General features: G+C 39.7%; 2 protein-coding genes across 4 annotated transcripts in view; one reads left to right on the forward strand and one right to left on the reverse strand.

Moving 5' to 3' along the window:
* The first annotated feature begins 455 nt into the window (after positions 1-455).
* Positions 456-16391, forward strand: GLDN (gliomedin). 3 transcript variants are annotated; one of them, XM_041418687.1, is made up of 10 exons: positions 456-730; positions 4509-4560; positions 6665-6682; positions 7370-7468; positions 7650-7796; positions 8467-8592; positions 10753-10833; positions 10916-11041; positions 11779-11929; positions 15241-16391. In XM_041418687.1, exons 1-10 carry the CDS (start codon positions 698-700, stop codon positions 15698-15700), a joined length of 1293 nt encoding a protein of 430 aa, XP_041274621.1. In that variant the 5' UTR covers positions 456-697; the 3' UTR covers positions 15701-16391. The 3 variants fall into 3 exon arrangements, with proteins under 3 accessions (XP_041274621.1, XP_041274623.1, XP_041274622.1); XM_041418689.1 differs by having other exon boundaries at positions 555-730; positions 7650-7739; XM_041418688.1 differs by lacking the exon at positions 456-730 and adding an exon at positions 874-991.
* A 1305-nt stretch (positions 16392-17696) lies between these two features.
* The window catches only part of DMXL2 (Dmx like 2), a 48394-nt gene continuing 44596 nt past the window's right edge, over positions 17697-21494 (reverse strand). The window contains exons 42-44 of the mRNA XM_041418537.1: positions 21095-21147; positions 20269-20486; positions 17697-19156 (exon numbers count right to left, since the gene is read on the reverse strand). Of these exons, the coding sequence (XP_041274471.1) occupies positions 18947-19156; positions 20269-20486; positions 21095-21147 (481 nt within the window). The 3' untranslated portion in view covers positions 17697-18946. The remainder of the gene's footprint in view (positions 19157-20268; positions 20487-21094; positions 21148-21494) is intronic.

Genomic DNA, 21494 nt, shown 5'->3' on the forward strand with positions numbered 1-21494 from the left:
TAAAGGTATCCCAGTCACAGAAGTAGTGATTTGGGAAAGGTCTGTGCTTGAACATCTAAAGCAACGGGTCCATTTTTGTAAGTGAATGACACATGGCATTTGTTAAGAGAGCGCAGTGATGGTGTGAACTGCAGGACCCGCGTCACGGATCTGTGCGATGGCAGGATCTGTCTGACGGGGGGGATTTTTATGCAGTCTCACTGCTCGACAGCTGGAAAAAGCCGTGTACAACGTCAGTCGTCCGAAAGCACGTTTGTGTCACAGGCTGTCCCAGGCGCATCCCCCTCTGGAAGTGACCGGGCTCAGCTCCCCGGTCCTGCCCGGCGTAGCGGGGACAGTGCCCATGCCGGGTGCGGGAGGGGTCGCTCGGGGCCCCGCTGCCGTGCCCTGCCCTGCCCCCGGCACTCCCCCGGCCGGGCCGATAAATGCGGAGCGGCGCGGGCGCGGCGGGGCGATGGAGGCGGCGGGCGGGCGGGCGCTGCTGGCCGCCGTGGGGCTGCTGTCGGCGCTCAGCGCCGCGGGCACGCTGTTCCTGCTGGCGCAGTGGCGGGAGCTGGGCGCGGCGCTGCGGGAGCTGGAGGCGGCGGGGAACGGCTCGGTGCGGGGGCTGCCCGCCGCGCCCGCGCCCCCCGCCCGCACCAAGCGCAGCCGCCGCGGGGAGCGCGCCCGCGGGCACGTGCGCGCCGAGAGCGACGAGATGCTGATGATGCTCACCTACTCCATGGTGCCGGTACGGCCCCGCCGCGGGGCTGCGCTCGGGCCGGGGGGCGGGAGAGCCGGGCTCGGCCCCGCTGCGGCCCCAGGAGCGCGGCGGCAGCGCCCGCGGACACTCTCCGGCTCCCGCCGCCGCTCCGCTGGAGAGAAGCCGCTGCTCTGCCCCGCTCTGGGGATGATGGGCTGCGGAGCTCGCAGGGTACCATCCAGCTTTGCAAACGAGACTCGCACAAAGGGAGGGAAGTTGGGGGTTTAGTGAAACTCCAATTTCGTTGCAGTAAGAAGCCTTTCAATTTCCAGCGTTTCTGGTTTTTGAAACTAACACCACTAACAGAACTCTCGTGTATTTTGTGCTGTTCAGCATCTCAGCATGAGGCACTGGGCATCACCTGACATCTCTTTGAAAGTGATAATGCCCGTCCACTAAGTGCTAAATATGAGGTGGTATTTGATGGATCAGGAGAACTGTATGTCCTTTCTCTGGCAGAACAGCACAGTTTTTTGCACATCACTGAAAAGATGATCTTGTTCAGTAGGAACTAATGTCATGTAGTTGAAAAATTACACAGCTTGTATAGTTGAAGAATTTTGAATAGATTGAAACGCTTTTGAGTTTTGAGCCAGAAGAAATACAAGAAAAATATTACTGTTGAGAGAACTTTAGTGGAAATTGTCCCAGTAAGGATTGCAGGTCTACGTGCACAAAAGTGTAACTCAGGCTCTTACTCATATATTAATGTTGCTGATTTAAAAAGTTATTCATAGAAAATGCCTCTTCAGTCATGTTCTGATGGCATTTTTGTTAATAAACTATTGCAATCCTCATTTTACAGTGATAACATCTCCATTAATATTAGTGGTAACGAAAGTGTCAAGCACAGGTGTTCAAAGCATGGAGTCTTGAGAATTACATTGTTTGGGTTTTAGATAATGTGCTTTTTTTTTTTTAGCTAGGCCCTTTAAGTCATCATGCTTTGAGTTTAGAATTTGCAGTACAAGACTTCTGCAAAAAGTAAAAATGCGTAAAATCATGTGGTTTTGTACTCAAATCTGTCTTTTAAATAACTCCTTTTAGGAAGACCGATCCCTGAATTTGGCAGCTGCAGCTTGCTTTGCTCTATCTGGTATGAATTGCTTTTTTGAGTCCAAAAGATCCACAAATAAAATTACTGGGGAAAGGATTCTGATCCTGATAGGGCTTGAAGACAGTCAATGCCATTTACTGCCAGGTGCTCAGACTGGGATCATTAGTTGCTGGTGAGTGTCTGGATAATTTTGACAGTGGCCATTAAATGTGTTACTCTGCTGTCAATAGGTACCACAATTACAGATTACACTAATTTTATTGCCCTCTCCAAATAGCACTGAGCACATTGTATATATTTGAACAGCACGTGGCCAGACTGTGCACTTGTGCCTCTAAATGTCCACTGTGACTACTGCTCTGTGTGGTGTGCTTCGTTTAAATCTGTGTATCCTGCAGGGAGCTGCTTGGCAGGGTTTGATGCCTCATTATTCTTACGCCCATCAAGCATTTTTCATTTTGGCCACTGCATAGTGTGTAGCTGTGTGCAGATTCATTTGCTCAAGAGGAAAGAATCCTTAGAAAAATATTCAAGTACCCGCTCCTCCCACTCCTGCATTTCTGTATTTTGAATCTAACTCCCACTAGTGTAATTTGAAGACTTGGCTACTTTTTTAGTGTGAGACAAAGTTCCTCAGAGTTGCTGGGATGACCCCTGTGACACTGCTGGTCCCTGTTGTGCCTGAATAGAGGCTTGGCCCTGAGCAGGTTCTCTCTGGCAGGGGAGGCACTTCTGCAGGGCCACTGCAGGTATCAGTGTCCCACTGCTCTGCACAGCCCTGCTCAGGACACAGCTGTTGTGCCCACTGTTCATGAACTTTTGAAATAACCACAGGCAGCAAAAATCATGTTAGCTCTAATAACATGAGCATATTTTATGTTCAGGGCCTCTTATTTATGTATACGTTTATTTATTCTGCAAGTGAGTAAAAATAGGAAACTGGCAAATCTGCTGCTGCAGAAAGGCTGATGGGGGGTAACAGGCCAAGATTCAAAGTGTGATTTAAGACAGTGCAAGAGATGGTGGCTACCAATTATCTGAGTAATATTTCATAGTTTAGGCCTTTATTTTATTTTATTTTTCCACCATTTCTCCACTAGAAAACTAAGATTTTAACATTTAAATAAGATATTTTTAACTGTAGCTTTCCTTAGTGGTGATGCTGGTTGTGAATGGACTGTTCATCTTTCATAGCTAAGCTGGAGGTTCTGTCAAAGGCCACTTGCACTTCCTGAGTGCCATGTTTCCTAATTGTCACCTGAGTTGCACTGACTGGTAAAAGTAGTGCTGCTGAGATAACTGGAGGGCCCCAAAGCAAGCTGTAATCATTTCAACAACCTCAACAGAACTATTTTAATTAAAATGCAGTTAGAATTAGAGTGCACATGGACAATATGTATTTTACAAATTACAGGGTAGGAGCCAAGTGTTTTTGAGGAGTGTGAGGGGAAAGAAAAGCATATTCTGATATTCAAAATCAGTTAGCACTTCTCAGCTAATTTAAACAGAGTCTAACATTTTAAATGTACTGTTCCAGTACAGTCTGGAGTCAGTACATTCTCAGCATGTATCAGACAGAACAGGAACTCATTGTCAAATATGGTTTGGTTTTGCAGAAAAAGGATACTTTCCATTAAACTAATTGTCCTTTATTTGAGTCTGTTAGATTTGGCAGTTGAAACGAATGATGCACTAATTTTTTAAAATAACAATTGACAGTGGCAAATAACCTTGTTAGGATTAAACTTCGTTCTGTCTTTCAGATTGCCTTGCAATCCTTCTGTCTTTTGGGACTAGTGCATTCCATTAATTTTTATTAATTGTTGATAGAGTAACTGCACAAACATCAACAAATGTGCAGCTCTGGGTAAACGGTTCATAAATTGTCACACATTGTACAGCCCTGAAACAGTGACCCTTTATTCTCTGGCTATAAGCATTAGACTTTCCCATAGAGAGCTGAGGGACTTCTAGACTTCATGGTTTTGTTTTGATGAATCCCAAAATGTTTTAGTGTTGACTCTCATTATGCAGGACATGTAATGTGAATGTTTGCTCAGTCAAGAACTGTGTATTTTGTGAAGATGACTTCTCTATTGGTAAATTTTAGTCTACTCTAGATTAAAAGCATCTTTATGAATGTGTCTTCCAGCTTGATTTAATAAAGACTTGTCTTTTTGCTTGAATTACTTTGTATGGATGAAGGTCCATTTCAAATTTGCATATCTTGGTTATTCAAAGATAAGAAATTGCTTACCTGGAACACAGGTCATCTTTTTCCTTGGGTATGCTTCATTAGAAAAATTTCCATCACTTAATACAAATATAAAATAAAATTGAATGTATTTTTTATTAGCTGATAATTGGATTTTAATACCTTCTATTGATAGAGTCCATGCATGGACAACCACATGAGTTCCAGTAATGTGTGAAATTTAATGGCTAAGTGATGTATGGAGTCATATGACCAATATTTTATTCATATTTTCAGTAAAGATTAAACTGGGGTCTATTGAAGAGTCCTATAAGAGAAACACTGCCCAAAGAGATGGATGGTGTCACAGTGTTACGGTATTCTGAATAGCTTATTCTAATAAGCACAGAGGGCCAGTTGTATCTTTAGGTTTGGAATTATTTCTGTAGGTAAAGTGAGCATAAATACTTGAATGAAATACATTGTTTTTAACTTTTATTTCTTTGCAATGTTAGGTCCGAGTGATGGTGGATTTGTGTAACAGCACAAAAGGGATATGTTTAACAGGTACGTTTGTTGCCTTAAGCATTATGTCACTGTGTTACCTCCAGGAACCCAGAAACAGTGTTTTCAAAGAACCTGAGGTCAATAACAGTGTCAAAAACCTGCTATTTATCAGAATTTTAAAATAGGTTAATATGTAACACTTTGGGACTTATCTGTACCCTCTGAATATAAATAGTGGAATTTAAGGAACTCAGTTGATGCTGCTTGGAGCCATTTCTCTTTGATGAAATTTTCATAAGCAAATCCTTTAGACTTGGGTGTTTCAAATACCAGCTGAGGTTTAGTCATAATATTTTTGCATATGTCACACTTCAGGCCCAACACAGGAGGAACATGCAGGGGGTAGAAACTTGCTCCCATTGCTACAACTGCAGTGCAGCAGTGGCCCTTAGTGAAGTCACATGTCACCAGTGAGGAGCTGGAGCTGCTGGTGGCTCAGTCACGAGCAGGCGTGGAAAGTTTTGGGGGGTTTGGTGAAGAGTGCCTGGTAGCAGCCAATTTAAGAGCTATGGTCCAGCTTTGAGGTCTGTCACAGAATGAGTTGTGTTCCTTTTGGAAATGAGAAGATTAGAAAGAAGCCAGATGTATGAGTTAAAGAAAATGCTTCAATTGCTGTCTGGTTTGAATTTTCAAATGGCAACAAGGTCAATTTGACTCAACTGAATAAACACAAATGAGAACTACCATTGTACACACAGACGTTAAATAATATTTCTAAAGCTGTAGCTCAGTTCTTGCAACAGTGGCTGAACCACAGACAATCTAAGTTTTGGGTTTTTTGGGCTCCAAATTTGTAAATTCATGTTCCTTGGTGCCTTTTGTACCTTTTTCTCTCTTAACACCATTACATGAGTGGCTTTCTCTGCTGTAGACCTCAATGACATTCATGGCTTTCCAAGCACCTTTCTTATGTATCTTACACTTGTACAAGGAGCCTCAGCTTTAGGGATGAGGAAGTAATTCAATGCACTGATGGATGTAACATAGTGTGAAAGAAATAACCATTTACTGGAAAACTGGCAGAAATATGTTAACTGACATTACTGCCTGTAGTGATTAAAAGGGAGGATTCCTATAATGGTATTGTAAAATGGCTTTCACTTTACTCATAATGTTTTGTAATTAATGCTGAAAATTGTCATCTTTAGGGAAATCTAGTAATTACTGTTACTTTCTGTTGTAAAAAGTTTGGTTGAAACAAGACAGTACTTTGGCTGGATAAAAATGCTCACAGAGTGAATTTGGTTCTTTAATTGCAACTGTCACCTTTGTATTCTCCAAGTGGTCTTCCATTTTTAAAATTGTTTTGGGGATCACAGATGAGGAATCACAGACATTGTTCTGGTTAATCTTCCTTTACTCTTGCCTGCTATGCTTGCTTCTCTTTAGGGCCCTACATCTAAACTGTGTAAGAGAATGAGACAGATTTTTCTGTATTACAAGTTGCTGAATGACTGAAGCAAGTCAAATTTCTAAATGTACCAACCAGTTTCTGTGGGAAGCTTGATCCAGACTGGATAACTATCACATGACTGTTGATATGAAAGACAAGACTTTTTTTCCTATTTAAATAGTCTGAATTGCAATGAAATATCTGTAAAACACAGAGAAGAGTGGCATGTATTTTTATTGTGTATTTCCAAAAGGTTTTTGAATTGTGACATTCATCAGTATTGTAAAGCCAATATTCTTCCACTAGAAGAGGTTTTTGAAGAACACTTACATAAAGGAAATATGACTGTGAGGTGTCTTGCACCCATGGCTTTGTGAAGGCACCAAAGTCCCTGACAGCGAGGTTACGTTGCAGAGGTTGTTGCCAAACCTTTATCAATTGAAATTTGAAAAAAACAAAACATGTTTATGTAAATGTGTTACTCTTTTGGCAAGTCTGAGTTACTGCTAATTCTCAGTTATTTATAATACAAAGCAGTTAAACAGATAGATGCTCATTTTGAAATTGGAGGGATTTTCTTACCCTTTTACTGTTGTGAGCTAGTGCTAATCAGTTCAGTTTGGAATTGCTTTGTTTTCTTGCTAGGTTAAACTCATCATTTTGTCTTTCTTGTGTTTTTTTTTTTTTCTTTTTTTCTCTCCCTTGTTATAGGCCCCCCAGGACCCCCAGGTAAGACACTTGGACAATTGCAGTAACACTTGGGGGTAACTGAAACAGTTGCTGGTACAAAATATTGAAACACAGAAAGGTATCTTTCACAAAATTGTCTTCCTTTGCTAATTAGATAAAAGGAGGGTTGAATTACTGCCTGCCTTTATAATGCTTCTATTTAAGTCAGTTCATGCCCCTTGTGGGAGAGGGGAGGTTTTAGACATTTTAATTTTCTGGTGGAGGGAGTAGAACATTTGATCAAAACCAAATTAATATGTTTAAGTAGCATCTAGGTGAAGAGATGAATTTATATATTAACCTCCCAAGGAAATGGATATTATAATTTAACACTGAAACCATATTTTTAAAAAATCGTTACTGATTACACCCTTCCACCTCCCCCATAACTTTTCCTCCATTCTCATTGAATTCTGTCTCAGTTCTCACTCAGGTGGTTGCAAAGCTGTGTTATGAATGGTTATTTGTTTTCTTTCTGTGCTGCTTAACCTGTGGGTCTGCTTGGAGTAATTCTCTGTATTAGAAAAGTACGAGTTATATTTTGCTGGGGTTTAAAATATATATATATATATATATATATATATATATATATATATATATATAAACATGCTGCATGTAAATAGAGTAGATTTCAGGCTAACTTGCATTCAACAGTGAAAATTCAGTTATGCTGTTTGGTTTGATCAGGGCCTCCTGGGCTGCCTGGCTACAATGGATCAGATGGAATCCCAGGAACTCCAGGACAAAAGGGAGAACCAGGAGTAAATGGAAAAAGAGGAAAAATAGGTACAGCTTCCCTTCATATTAGGTTACAATGCTGCTTTGAAATGCAAAGAAATTACAGCTATCCAGTTAATACAGGTGAAAAAAATAGCTAGAATGAATATGGTTTGTGGTAAAAATATTTATTAATTGGTTCTTAGTACTGGAGAAGTGCTGTTGATACTGAAATGGTTTTTATTTCTAGGTTTGCCAGGACCAAAAGGTGATCAAGGACAGAAAGGAGAACCGGGAGAAATGGGTTTACCTGGCAAGGATGGTATCCCAGGAGGAAAAGGTACAAGAGGATCCAAGAGAAAAAAGGGGGATGGAAACAATGATGTGATATTAGAAGGTATGGAAAAGTGCTCTTGGGAGCTCTCTTGCAACAGTGTACTTGACAGAAAAAGATATGCTCCACTTCTGAAGCATGAATGTGATCTGCAAGGGCAGAACCAAGCTGTACAAATAGGGTTTATATACACAGGGAAGTCTGAGTATTGCTATGCACAGAAGATTTCTCTCTTTGCAAGGCAATTCTTCACAAAAAGCTTTCTGCTTGGCCTTTGGGTTGAAGTGTATGTGAATTTCACCCTTTCCAGAATGCTTTCATACATTTGACTGCCTCCTGCTCCTTATTTCAGTGTAGTTTTATTTTTCAGTTTCAGTGTAGTTTTATTTTTCTATTAGAAAATGAGGGGCAGATTTCCACTCAGGAGCACATGAAGCAGCCAAATATAAACTGTGTGAAATTACAGCAGTGTAGCATCTGAAATTGTAACTCTCTAATGGGCCTGTAATCCAGACAGATAAAATGCATTGATGTCCTACTCCTTCTGAAGCTCTCTCTGGTTCACTTTCTAACAAACAGCATTTCAGAGAGTTTATTGCACCATATTCTGTACTCAGGAACCTCTTAAGAAAGAGAGGCTGTTCTGTGGATGTCCTGTGGACATGTACAGTTCTCTGCAGGTTTCCTGCTGCCTGGGGAAGGGCTGTGTCCTGACACTGCATTTTGTACACAGGTGCAAAAGGTGAGCCTGGACCACCTGGGCCCCCTGGACCTCCTGGACCCCCAGGGCCCCCACATAAACGTAAAGGTAAAGCCAAAGTGGAGCTTGAGGAGAACATCTACAGCAGCAAATGCACAGGTTAGTGTTCTCCAGGGTTCTTTTCCATTAAACCAAGATTAAACCATTGCTTCAAGGCTCAAAGCAGTAAGCATGAGTTTAGTTTTGCTGGCACCATAAAACTGCATAAGCTTAAATCTGAATATGTGCTCAGATGCTTTGCTGAAATACAGTTTGTGTAAGGCAGCAGGCTACCTTAATTGTGTTTTGGTAATGCTCAGGCAAAGTATTTGCAAAAGGTGTTTTCTATTAGATGGGATAAATTTGGAAAGTAAGAGAAATGCAGCTGAAATAGTTGGCTTTTATATAATGAATATTTAATTTTAGATGTAAATATAAACCCCTGATTCTGGACATTGAAGTGTCAGAGCCCAGAGAGCCTCCTTACGATGGACAGGACAGAGCTGGAGCAGAAATCTCAGTCTATTAGAAATTCAGAAATGCATGAACTGTTGTATGAGATAATTGGGACATTTGCTCAGGTGGCCTCTTTTCAAGTGTTGAAACAAACTGAAATGCTTTGGAGGATAGGGTCGCTGGTGGATTTCTGAGGGATTTTAAATTGCAGCAGGAAAATGGGAGTTACACTCAAATAACTCTGCAAAGATGAGATCTTCCTCAATGAGCTTTTATGTTTTATGACTCAGCAAACCATGAGATCTTATTACCAAAATTCAATGAATAATCCAGATTTTGCAATTAAATATTCATTACTCTTTCAAGGAAAGAAAATACATATGCTGAATTACAACTGTAATTAACTTATTGCATAAGAATACAAGTCTGGCTTTTTCAAAGAAAATTTTGAATCTGGTAAAACTTAATTTCTTCAAGAGAAGAGAATAATTAGTTGGAAGTGCAGGTATATTTTTTTCTCTCTGGTACTTTAGTGAATTCTGGAAGAAACAAAACTCTCTCCCACCTTCCCCCAACAGACCAAATGAATAGTTTTAATGACTTTTAAACTCCATTAACTCTCAACCAGAATATTTTATGATAGGAAGCAGCAGGATATTTATCTTTGTTTTTGATGGGAAGAAGGTAGTGAAAATTTCCCATAAGAATCTCTGATTGAAAACTCTCTTTAATTTTAGTTGCTTTCTAATCCATGCAGCTGGAAGTATTGCAAATATTCTCAAAGGCAAATAGTGTACTCAACCTTGCTACAAACTCTGACCTGGCCCTTGGCTATCCCATACTTTTAGATAAACTGCTGTACAGGGAACTGCTCCTTCAGTCAACTGCATCTATTAGACTCAGCCCAAGACAAATCAACTTGTGCATTGCAGTTTATAATTTCTGCTGAGTGATTTTGTTTTTTGAAATATTCTGGAAGTATTTTGGGATCAGAAGCTGGAAGGGGATCTCGAGGGATTGGTAAATTCTAGCTGTAGGCATTCAGCTTACCGTGGCTGGGTGGACTGTTTGTGCCTTACTTGTGATCACTTGCAAACTTTCAATGTCATCTCACCAAATGCCCTAGATAATGGATGGGAGAAATACATGCTGTTCTTGCTCCATCTTGGAGTAGTTTTCTTGTGCATGAACAAAAGAAGGATATGACCTAAAGGAGGAAATAACAATGCAGTATTATCTGTCCTTTCTTTCCTGAATGTCATGGTACCCTTTCAGCATTACTTTATATTTTTTTCCTATTTTTAACTATCTTTGTCACTTAAACTTCATCACAGACCTGTAAATCCTAGAAATATGTTAGAAGGCAACAATGAAAATGGAAGTCTAAAAAATGTGCAGCCTGTGTATCAAGCAGTGTGAAATGCTGGAGATAAAAGTTAAGAATGGAATTAGAAAACAAGGCCACTATGCTTTTTGTCTTACGACTAAATCAGCCATTTTCCAGCTACCTCAGCTGCCTGAAGTTATCTCATGAAAAGGACAACTCTCTTTTCCTAAATGGCTACTCAGAAATTCACAGCTAAGGAACTAAATCTGTTGATTTAATTAGTTACTCCTCAAATCTGACTGTCAGCCTCAACACTTCATTTCTTTGGCAGAAGTGAGAACAAGTCTTTTCTTATCTCATTTTTGACCACACCAACCTAAGCATTTTTTTCCAGATGAAGCAAAATCCCAGTTATCATTCCTTTATTTTAGATTTGTCCAGCTATCATGTCAAATTGGGTAAAACATGTCACTTTTCTCTTTCTCCCTCCACCCTAGATGAGGTATGTGATGTACCGAATGATGACACCCTCGCTGGAAAGGCTGAAGACAGAACCCCAGGCCCTTCAAAAAAAGCTGGTAACCTGCTACAAAGTGTGACTCGAGTGTTACTTTATCTCTCTGTGTCACAGATCATGGACATGTGCTTTTTTCCCACTAGAATGTGTCATAACGTCTGTAGGAAGTCCCATTCGCTTTGTCAGTGTACAGCAAACGTTTGGAACTTGGATGAGGGAACCTGCAAACATAAGTGATGAAAGGATTTGGCTCACCATGCATTTTTCAGGTATTTTTAGTAGTAGTCACTGACCAAAAACCTGTCGTTATCCTGACATTGCTTCCTTAATACTTTCAACCTAAACTTGTAAGAATGATGAGTTTTTACCCACGTCTTTTTCAGAATATTTTCCATATTACCTGTTTAATACCTGATTATACATATAGTTGTAGGCATTTGTAGTATCTTTAGACATTTTCAGAGTCAACATCAGATTTTAAAAATAGCTTGTTATTTGTTTTTTTTTTTTTTTTTTTTTTTTTTTTTTTTTTTTACTAAATCCAAGTTTAAATGTCTATTGTTTGTGGCTTTTTTATTATTTTATTTCAAGAGTTTGTGTTTCCTATGGCTTTACTTCCCTAAATTGTAGCTCAGTTTTGCCTTTTCATTTAGCCAGGCATGAAAATGAGTCAACTGCTGCACAAGCTACATTTAGAGCAGGAAAATGTCCAGGATGTAAGTGGGAAAAGGAAATATTTCTGCACACACATCAACTGTGTTCAGAATGAGGACCCATTAGGTCTGTGGGAAGCAGGCTCTTGATCATCTTTTCTATAGATTACTTTTGTGTGTCTCTGGATTCTTTTTTCACATTCCAGCAAGGTGAATCACTATTGAAAACACTTGTTTGTCTGATAGTTGATTGAGATGGACTTTCAGTAGAGACTGAACTTTAGTATAGAGATCTCAAAATTAGATTAACAAAATGATAGTCCTTTCTTTCAACATCTTTTCATTTTGTTTAGGAAACTATATAAAGGAGTATGAAAATTCCAATGCCTTGCTGAATAACAGCTACAGGATCATTAACATCACAGGACTTTTCTATGGATGTGGTCATGCAGTACAAAACAATCATCTCTACTATCATGAGGGAGGAACCAATTCCATTCGGAAGTAAGTCAAAGATGGTTGGCCTAAGACAAGTGAAGGTATGAAAGGAGGAGCAATGGGTTGGAGTGCCAGAGCTGAACCTCAGAAAAGCGGACAATTCTCCTTGTAGCATTTGGTATTTCTTTATGGTCCTACCTAAATAGGAAGAATGGAGGAATGGTTCAGAGCTCTTTCCAGAACAGAACAACTCATTCTTTTCAATCCGTAATAAGAATATGGGCCACCAGCCTTCCACTTCGTGTGCGCAGATGTTGAGGGAAGAGGAAAATTGGGAGAATAGCTCAGGACCACTACTCTGCTGTGACAATTCTTTAGGCATTGTTCAGCCCTGTGTCTCAGGGGCTCACCTCTGCAGTTACCATGTCGTGGAGCAATAGGTCCCTAGGATGAACAAGATGCCATGTGCAGAGAGGACAAGAAATTCTCCTCTTGGCTATCCTGAGATCCAACCAGGGAGATCCAGGTTCTATTGAACATTACATTGTTGTGGGTGCTCTTCAACTTGGATTCTTTGCTGTGTTCATAATCACAATAAAGAAATGAGAACTAAGGAATTTGGGTACCAGAAGAAAGGATTACATTTAGAAGAATAAGCTGTGCACCTACCTGCATCTGAGTCAGAAGTGGTTCAGCTGCAGTGTGGGAGGTGTAGGTGGGTGGTTTTGTGACCCTGGCCTACTCATGAAACTTGGCTTTGCAGAGCCCTTGCTGTGCTCTGCTCAGGCTGGCAGCAGCAGGGAATGCTGCTGGCACAGAGGGTGCACTGAGGCACCTGCTGAGGACAGGGCGACCTGGAGAATTGCACATTCCACCGGGGAGGAGTGGCTCCAGTGTTTGATTTCCTCATAATAAGAAGTTTCTACTACTTTCCTGATATATCTCCCCTAACTAGAACTGAGAATTACATCTCTTATTTAACTTTCTACTGAGGACAGAGACAAACAATACAAATCAACCCCAGAATCTCACCTTGTGGGAAGAGCCAAAGACAGTCCAAGGGCAAGTGAAAGATTGCTTGTGCTTTCAAGTTCTTACACGACTCTGATCTCTGAGCCAAGAACATTTACTATACTTTGATGTCTGCTCCCAAGCAGGTGTGAGTGCTGCCTTCCTATATTCATGTGCATGCCAAGGAATGTGAGCAAACTGCAAGGATTCTATAATATTTATTCTGCCAAGCACAAGCTCACTTTTTGGCAGCCTCCTTTAAACATCTTTTGGCTTTTTCTCTGGTAGTCTGTAAAAGACCAACACACAGTGATAGGGCAGAGATTCCTCATCTTTGCTTGCATACCGTTAGTTAGGAAATGCCTTCATGTACAGATGAACACAAACTATTTGTGGAATTTTCAAATCCTCTGAAGGGGCTGCTGAGAAATGGCCGTTCTGTTCTTCACTCTGAGATTATTTACCTTCAGCATAGACAGAATGAGGCACTATGGATTCTGTGACACTGAACTCCTTGAATTTGGGCTCCATAAAAGCTTCTGGGAGTTGTATTGTTTTAATGGAAAGTATAGATGAGAACCTGGTTATTCCATTTTGTAAATGTTGAAAAAACATTCAAAAAGGATTTCTTGTCATATTTAAAGGGAGGTAAAACCAGGTTTGTCTGAACGTTGGCAGGTTTCTCATGATGGTCAGACCCCCAACATTGTGAGTGTTTCATTCTTTTTACTTTGTTTCATAACATGCTTTACTATCTCTGTTACATTTGATTGACTTTGTTGATATTAGTGATCAGAAAAGTATTTGTAGCTTGAGTTCTGGTGGTTGATGAAACTATTACACTATATCTTGTCATTTACCTCAAGATGTCAGAAGATTAAAGAATTTCAGAACCATGTGGAATTCCAGGCTGGACTGTCCCTGATGGGGGGAGCCCAAGAGAACCTGGGAATTAAACCTCACTTTTTTGCTCCCTTCCTGATTTTCATGTATAAATAACAGGAAAAGATATGGTGTCATGTGCTGCAGAACTTGAGTATTTCTAATGAATCTTGAGGTGCTTTCTATCTTGCTGGCATTTTATAGAAAAGAATCCCGAAAAAAATCTGCATTTTTGACCAACTAGTCCTGTTAAGGTCTGTCTTTCTAGCCCTTGCATGGGGTTATTTATAGATATGAAGCAATTAACAAGATTAAGGGAGTTGACACATGTGTTTCTCAAATCTCCTCCAGCCTTTAACTGTTTGGGTTTTTTTTTGCACATACATGCTGCTGGAATATGGAGTTGCTGCAGATGTGAGTTTTACAAAAGCTGAGGGGAATGATCTAAGTTGGGTATTCCTGACTTTTCTTACCACAATTTTTCCAATATATGCTATCAATGCTGCTTAAACAGAAAAATTATTCTCCCAGTATTTTATGTTCCTGGATCTGAACTGTTCCTGTGATTAAGCCTGTCTTTTCAGAACAAATACTCGCAAGTGTAGCAGATTCCTTTATTGAGTAGTATTTTTCCTTCCTCTATTTGAAGCAGGGAGCTGTACAGTGAGAGAGAAGTCATACACTGAAATGTGCTTCTTTGCAGAGGGCATTATTTAAAAAGATAAAGCCATGGTCTCCCTGCCTTTGCTGATGCCCTGTGTTATTGGGTGATTAAATGCTGACAGCAGATGTGTCTCAGGAGGAGCTGATTACCGTCCTAAACCAGTAAAGGAACATGATTTAGCTGTTCACTGCTCCAGCCCTCATATTATCAACCTATTAAGGAATCTCAAGGAATAAAAACAATTTTATACATCAGAGATGGAAGTATTCAGGCTGTCCCATTGAGGCCAGCATAAGGTCACAATTTTGGCTCTGCAAAAGTAGGATTTTAATTCCTTTGATGTCTACTTGAGTAAACCACTGCATTATCTGGACTGTTTTCATCAGAGGAACTCCAAGACTAGGTGAAGCTGCCCAGAATTCCTGCTGCTTTTGGTCAGTTCTTTAGCTCCCACCTAGTCCTAGTACTTCTGTATAGATTCCATTTCCCAATTTTGGGCCTTCACCTGGCATTCAATTCTTTTTCATACCCATTCCTTTTAGTTGCTTCCTTCACCTTGGTGATAATAAAGCTCATAGACTAAACAAAGTGAAACCTACCAAAAGCAAATCCACGCTCTTGTGCACCTTTCAGATTGGTTATGACTTTGTAATTTTCTCCTGGTGTTTTGGAAGGTTCTTTGAGAACTTAATCTTAAAAGACATCAGAATGCTTCTTGAACAAGTATTTTCAACACCACCCCTACCAGTGATTCCCCACCCTGTGTGTGTGTGATGAGCTCTGATCACCCACACTGAATCCTTGCCGTATCTCATTTCAGATTTGGGCTCGATAAAGACTCGCTGCACACCCTGCACATCAAAAAAGCCTTACACCAGGGCCGGAACTACCTCTTCTCCAACTCCAAGACATATTTCAACATAGCAGTGGATGAGAAGGGTCTTTGGATTATATATGCCTCAAGCACTGATGAAAATATAATGGTAGCAAACGTTGATGAAGAAAGGTTCTCAGTCAATTGGCACATCAATACCACCTATCCTAAGTCCAAGGCTGGTAACGCATTCATAGCATGTGGCATTCTGTATGTTACTGATACTAAGGACATGACAGTAAGTTTTGCTTTTGATTTACTGAAAGGGAAGCAGATTGATGCAAGGTTTAAGTTACGGTCTTCACAGTCTGTTCTTGCTATGCTTTCGTACAGTCTGCGAGACAAGAATTTGTACACGTGGGAGAATGGAAACTTAATGGTATACCCAGTCCATTTTGGCAGATGAATATATTTTCACATGCCACCTTTGACTAAAGGATCTATTTACAGCTCTATGACATACACACGGGGGTCTCTGCACTTGGTATAATTTTCTGTTTGCTGATGGTGGTTTGTCAGTGTGTATGAAAGGGAGATCAGGTGCCTTTCTATAAACACACTTCAATCACACAGGCCATCCTCATCTTTTTAAAAAATTGTTGTTCACCATTGCAGATGGCATACTGCATAGACATAGGTTTGTTTTTCCCATTACCCATCTGACAATTGTGTCTAATGTACATTGATTATTCCATGGTCATGTGCTCAGAAGAGACTATTTGTAACTTTTATTTACAATCATCTTCTCTGCAATCATTTTCTAGTCAGTGATGATGGTCTAATATAAACATCTAAACAATGAACTTTTGTGTACAAATACCTTTGTCACTTTCATTTAATTTCCATTGATTCTGTGTGACCATTTTTTCTGGACAAAGGTTTAAAGCTGTTAAAATAATGGTAATGGAAATACTTATTTAAATAGGAAAAAAAGCAGAAAGCTTAAAATTTGACAAGTCAAATCAAGTGCTATAATCAAAAGCAAAATCCAGCTAAAGAAAAATGGGAATAATGACATTAAATACTGAATAGATATGAATTGTATTTCTTTAAAATTAAAGACATAACCTTTATGATTAAAATTTCATTTTTAACAGAATTTGAGTTTCTTGTGTTGCTGCACTCTTCCTTGGCTCTCACTGCCATGCAAACTATACCAGCATAACTTGCTTATATTTAATAAGGCATATTACTATAATAAAATGTTCCCAGATCCATCCACACAAATGAAATCATAAAATGAAGGGTATACTTTTTTGCTGCTATTTTTAGAATCGTCATACTGCTTAGTGACTTAATCTGTTGTTAACCATAAGTCTGAGACTGCCAATTCACATTCAAATTTTTGAGTTAAAGGTGAGCAATAATGGGAACTTTTTTATTTTAATTTTGTTCTGGTATTTCAGATTTCTAAATTTAATGTTGGAACAAAAATCTCTCCTGTTGTTTTATGTATCTAGATGCAAAATGATGTTCTTGGAGAACCCCTTCCTGAATTTCAAAGCTGCCTGTGCATATTGCTAAAGTTCATGGAGTGCACTCAAATACTTAGAAGCCAAGTGTTATTTAAATCCTGACTTACACTGAGCTTTTTAATACCTGTGTGATCCAGGCCCTGTTGAAGGGATTAATGAATTTGGGAATGTCTGTGCCTGCAGAACCTTGTTTAGCAAATGTGCTGGAGGAATCCCTCTGCTGCAGCTAAGCTCCAGTGTGTGGCACAGGGATGGCTGGGCTCTTCTCAGGATACTTGCTGTTATCACTAAGGCCTTGCATGCTAAGGAGAGAGATGCAGAAGGGAACAAAAAAATCATAATTAATACTTTGAACTAATTTACACATCAGAATTCACAGACTAAAAATTCTATCTCTACCTGTGTGACATTTCACACTCCAGAGCTACAGTTCTGTGCACTGCTTGTGACTTTTATGGGGGGTGTGAAGGTTTTGGATGGAAGTTTTTTCATGTTTGTTTGATTGTGGTGTTTTTTCAAAAACTGAATTGTGGTACTAATACCACAACACAGCTAAAATACTCCTAAAGTCAGCAATATACTCGGGCAAACACAGTTTAAGTCAGATGTGATATTTTCTAGATAATGTACCTATCTCAAAGCATGGTAAACTTCTGCATAACATTGTTGAAACAATCTGGATTAATCTCTTCGAGAAGGGATAGCAAGGAAATTCTACCTCTTTTCTTCTTGCAGCTGTGGAACTTAATTCTCTTAACCTTGCACTTGTCCAGAACAGCTGAAAGTAAAATGTAAACAGCTAATCTTTTTTATTTCAGTACAGTCTGAGGTCAAGTTAAAGCTAACTCAGGAAGTATCCAGTCAATGTACTGGAGATTTAGATAAATCTGTTTAAATATAAGAAAGAGTTCTAGAATGGGCTGTTTCATGAAATAAAAGTAATTTATTTAACTTACAAAGGGAAAACTAAACAGTGACATTTACCCTTCCTTCTTTTCATACTTGTCCTACTTCACAAGCTGAAATTTAAAATCACCTTGGAGAAAGGTGCTTTTTATTCTAGTATATCTTACAATACAGCACAGACATCAAAATTTCATTGGAGGAATAAGACAGTTTGTTAACATTTAAATACACAGACATCCATTCCAGTCCTTGAAGAACATGTTTTTTGTTTACAACAGAAAAATACATCTGACAACAGTAGCTAGTTATATTACAAGCAAACAATATTGAACTCTGCATAGTTTATACAATATACTCTGGTAATAATTGAATTACCAGTTTTATCCACTATTTACTAGCTGGCCACATAAAGCCTGACATTCATCTGAAATGTGGCATTATATGCTCCATTGGTATTCTCTTAACAGCTTCATTTAATGAAGTATTTTCTGGACAAATGATTTTCAAAACTCAAAGCTGACTAGAATGCTGGATGTCTTCACTACAAACATTTAGTGCTTACAATACATTCCTAAAGTAAAGGCAGGTGTCCAATAGAAAACATAGCTCAGAAAGAAAGGAAAATACTGTGCAAATTAAACCCCATTGCATTTAAAAATGTATTGATGTGCAAGTTACAGTATCAACTGTGCAATAATACTAACTGGGAAAAAAATCTCAGCATAAAATGATACATCTCTCACAGTACGTCCTTGATTGCACATGTTCCACGGCGTTTGCACCCATTACACTTCCTGCAGAAATCAAATACACTGAGTACCCTTAATTAAAACTAAACTATTTTACAATGAGAAGTTGTATACATGCTTCATTTAGCAGGAAAAACTGGAATAAAAGTAATCAGAATCACGTCAGAAATGCTTACTGACTTGTAGAGCCACAGTGCTTGTGAAGTGACTGACAACTGTCAGGATCTTTACAACACTCACAAAATGCAGCTTGTGGGTTACTGAGCAATAACCCCTCCACGACCAACAATACTGGGTTGAATTCCTTGCTTTTACAATCCAGTACATGCATTTCCTCCCCAGTGATCCTTATGGGCATATTCAAAATATACCTGTTGTAAAAGTGTTGGTTTTCTCCCCATAATACTTAATGCTGCAGTAACTGATTTGAAAGGAAACACAATGTTTTCTTTCCACAGTGCATATCACTGTTTTTAGCTACTCATAAGGACATGACAGAAACCAGGATTAGCTCACAGAACGCTACAGAATGTCAAAAATGCCTGAAGGTACATTGAAAGCATTGGGAAGAACCCTCATTTTCAGTGTGCCATCTGCTCCACAGGAGAAGATACGATTGCCTTGCACAGTCTCAATCTGGGTGACACCAGCACCAATATTTCTGAAAAGGGATTGCTTAGCATGTTCATTTTTAAATGAATGAATTAAATTGTAGCCGGTCAGTCTCCACACCTGTATCAAAAGAATGACAAAAGGAGATGAATATTAAAGGATTTGTATTTTTCCCCTTAATGTTTCAGATTCCTGGCTGTTCTAAACTCTACTGAGAAAGATAAAGGATATTTTTTGTTGCCTCGTTGCAACAATTACTACAAGTCCAAGAGTCCCGAGAGGCTGCTGATGCAGTGTAAGGCTGCCTTACTGTGGACTAGCTGGGTACTGGGCAGGGTGAACCTTCCCTATGTTACCTGATCAGAGTCCTTCTCCCAGCTGCCCCCCATGAAAGCTGCAGAAATGGAAAGGTTGCATTTTCATTCAAGATGACTACTGTCAGCTTTTCAGCAGCTGGAAATGCTTTTCTGCTAAGGAATGCTACAGAGAGTAAGCTGCACAATTAATAAGTGTGCAGAGTGGTAGGAAACACAGTTGTGTCCTAAGTAGCAGGAGCCTCAGCAAGGCCAGGCCATGAAAGCCCCTGCAAAGCAGTCATCCAGAAGAGGGAAGAAACTGTATTCACCTTCCCTTTACCATGTTGCATTTCCTTCCCTTAGTGTACAGGAAAAATGGCCCTTAAAACAGAGACTGTATTTCTGTGGTGGTTTTTTTTTTTTTTGTGTGTGTGTGTTTGTTTGCTTGTTTTGTTCATTTGTTTTCATGTTGGTGTTTGTTTCTTGCTACTCTGACCTCTCAGTAGCTGTCTGGGGCTACAGCATCAGGATAAAAAAATAGAACTTGGCGATACAGAAACTTTACACAATGTTGAAGTCGCTGAGCGCCCCCTGTGTACAAAGAACTGTCCAGCAGCAAAGCCAGAATATTTTTAAGTGAGAGAAAGACAAAGGTAAGATTTCAGAACCGTGCACTTTGCTTCATCCACTTAAAATCAGTCTCACAACCTTAAGACAACTATTCTTTAGTGGAAGAAAAAACCTACTTGCTTTAGAAGCCTAGCAGTACATTTCAGTTTACAGAATAAATGTAAAGCAAGCAGGCTATACATCAAGTGTAGGTTTGGGGTTTTGAGGATTGTTTTTGTTTTGTTACTGCATTTATCTGGCTATTTAAGATAGTACACTTCTCCAGCCAAACACCCTCCCCCAGAAGCCAGCCCCTCCATGCCTTACCTTCATGTTGCCTTCAGCAGAGCCTGTAACAAAGTAGTCCTCGGAAGGATCCAGTGCAAGGGCCTTAACAGCTGACTCGTGTGCTTGGAAGGTGAATAGGATTTGCCTCTGTCTGATGTCAAAGATGTAGATATATCCCTTCCTACCTCCAGAAATGAGCAGTTGATGCTTGGGTGCATACTGAAGTACTGTGGCACCATGGTCATGACAAGTGAAGGCTGAAGAAGAAGGATGTCAGAATAGATTTGAAACTGTAAGTAGCTCTCAATCTTAAAATGCCTTTCTTCTATAAATTGCTACCTGAATATTTCCTATCTTTGCAGACACATTCCTTCATATGGGTAATGTCTTATCAGCTGACAGCCTAGTGCTCTCATAAGAAATACCTAGATCTAATGCACATGAAAGCATGATATGCAGTCTAAGTTACTTTAGAATACAGGGTCATACCTGAATTTACAATTTGAGAAAATATAAAATTCATTATATGAAGTTCAGATAAATTCCTGATTTAGAAAAAGTTTAGCTGATCTTGAGCAACCTGGTCTTGCCCCATGGCAAGGGGAGTGGAAAGGTGATTTTTAATGTCCCTTCCAACCCAAACCATTCTATGATGTTCTTCCTTCATACTTTTCCATATAGAGCATATTAACATCATGGTAGAGAACATGCAGAACCATGCAGAACCAGGTGCAATTCTGTTTGTGCAACACAAACTGGGATCTGCTCCCCAGTACAAGGTTTTCCCCTTGTCCCAACTACACACACAAGCTGTATTTCCTTAGTCAGTAAGAAGCAGAGGTTTAATTTTCACCACAGTACTTACCATGTATAAGACTGTTACTAGATGAAACCAAGGTGTCCCAGAGGCACACATTTCTGAGGGAGAAGAAAACCAAAATTATTATGGCCTATTGCCAAGTGACTCATGGGGTGACATGACTTCAAAAGTGCTCACATTTTATGTCAGTCTAGAAGGCAGAAGTGAACATTCTGCAGACATTGGAGAGCATTTGCAAAGAACTAAGAGTTTTAATAATTTTCTTTGCTCTTTTATGCTTCTTAGTGGAACTATACCTTCTACTCTTTAAATGTGCACTTATCAAAGGTTGTGTCAAATAATTATAGTTATTCTTTTCAGAGAAAAAGAATTATCTTGCTTTGCTGAACAGATTTTTACCCCCAGCAACAGCATCATGTCAAAGTAGTTGCATTGGGAATACAAC

Source organism: Onychostruthus taczanowskii, unplaced genomic scaffold, assembly GCF_017590055.1.
Source record: "Onychostruthus taczanowskii isolate IOZ18803 unplaced genomic scaffold, ASM1759005v1 scaffold6, whole genome shotgun sequence".
Classification (NCBI taxonomy): Eukaryota; Metazoa; Chordata; class Aves; order Passeriformes; family Passeridae; genus Onychostruthus; species Onychostruthus taczanowskii.

Coding starts and splice junctions, on each gene's coding strand:
- GLDN (XM_041418687.1), top strand. CDS start 698: ATGCTGATGATGCTCACCTACTCCATGGTGCCG. Junction 731..4,508: donor TCACCTACTCCATGGTGCCG/GTACGGCCCCGC, acceptor TTGCAATGTTAG/GTCCGAGTGATGGTGGATTT. Junction 11,042..11,778: donor GCTCACCATGCATTTTTCAG/GTATTTTTAGTA, acceptor CATTTTGTTTAG/GAAACTATATAAAGGAGTAT.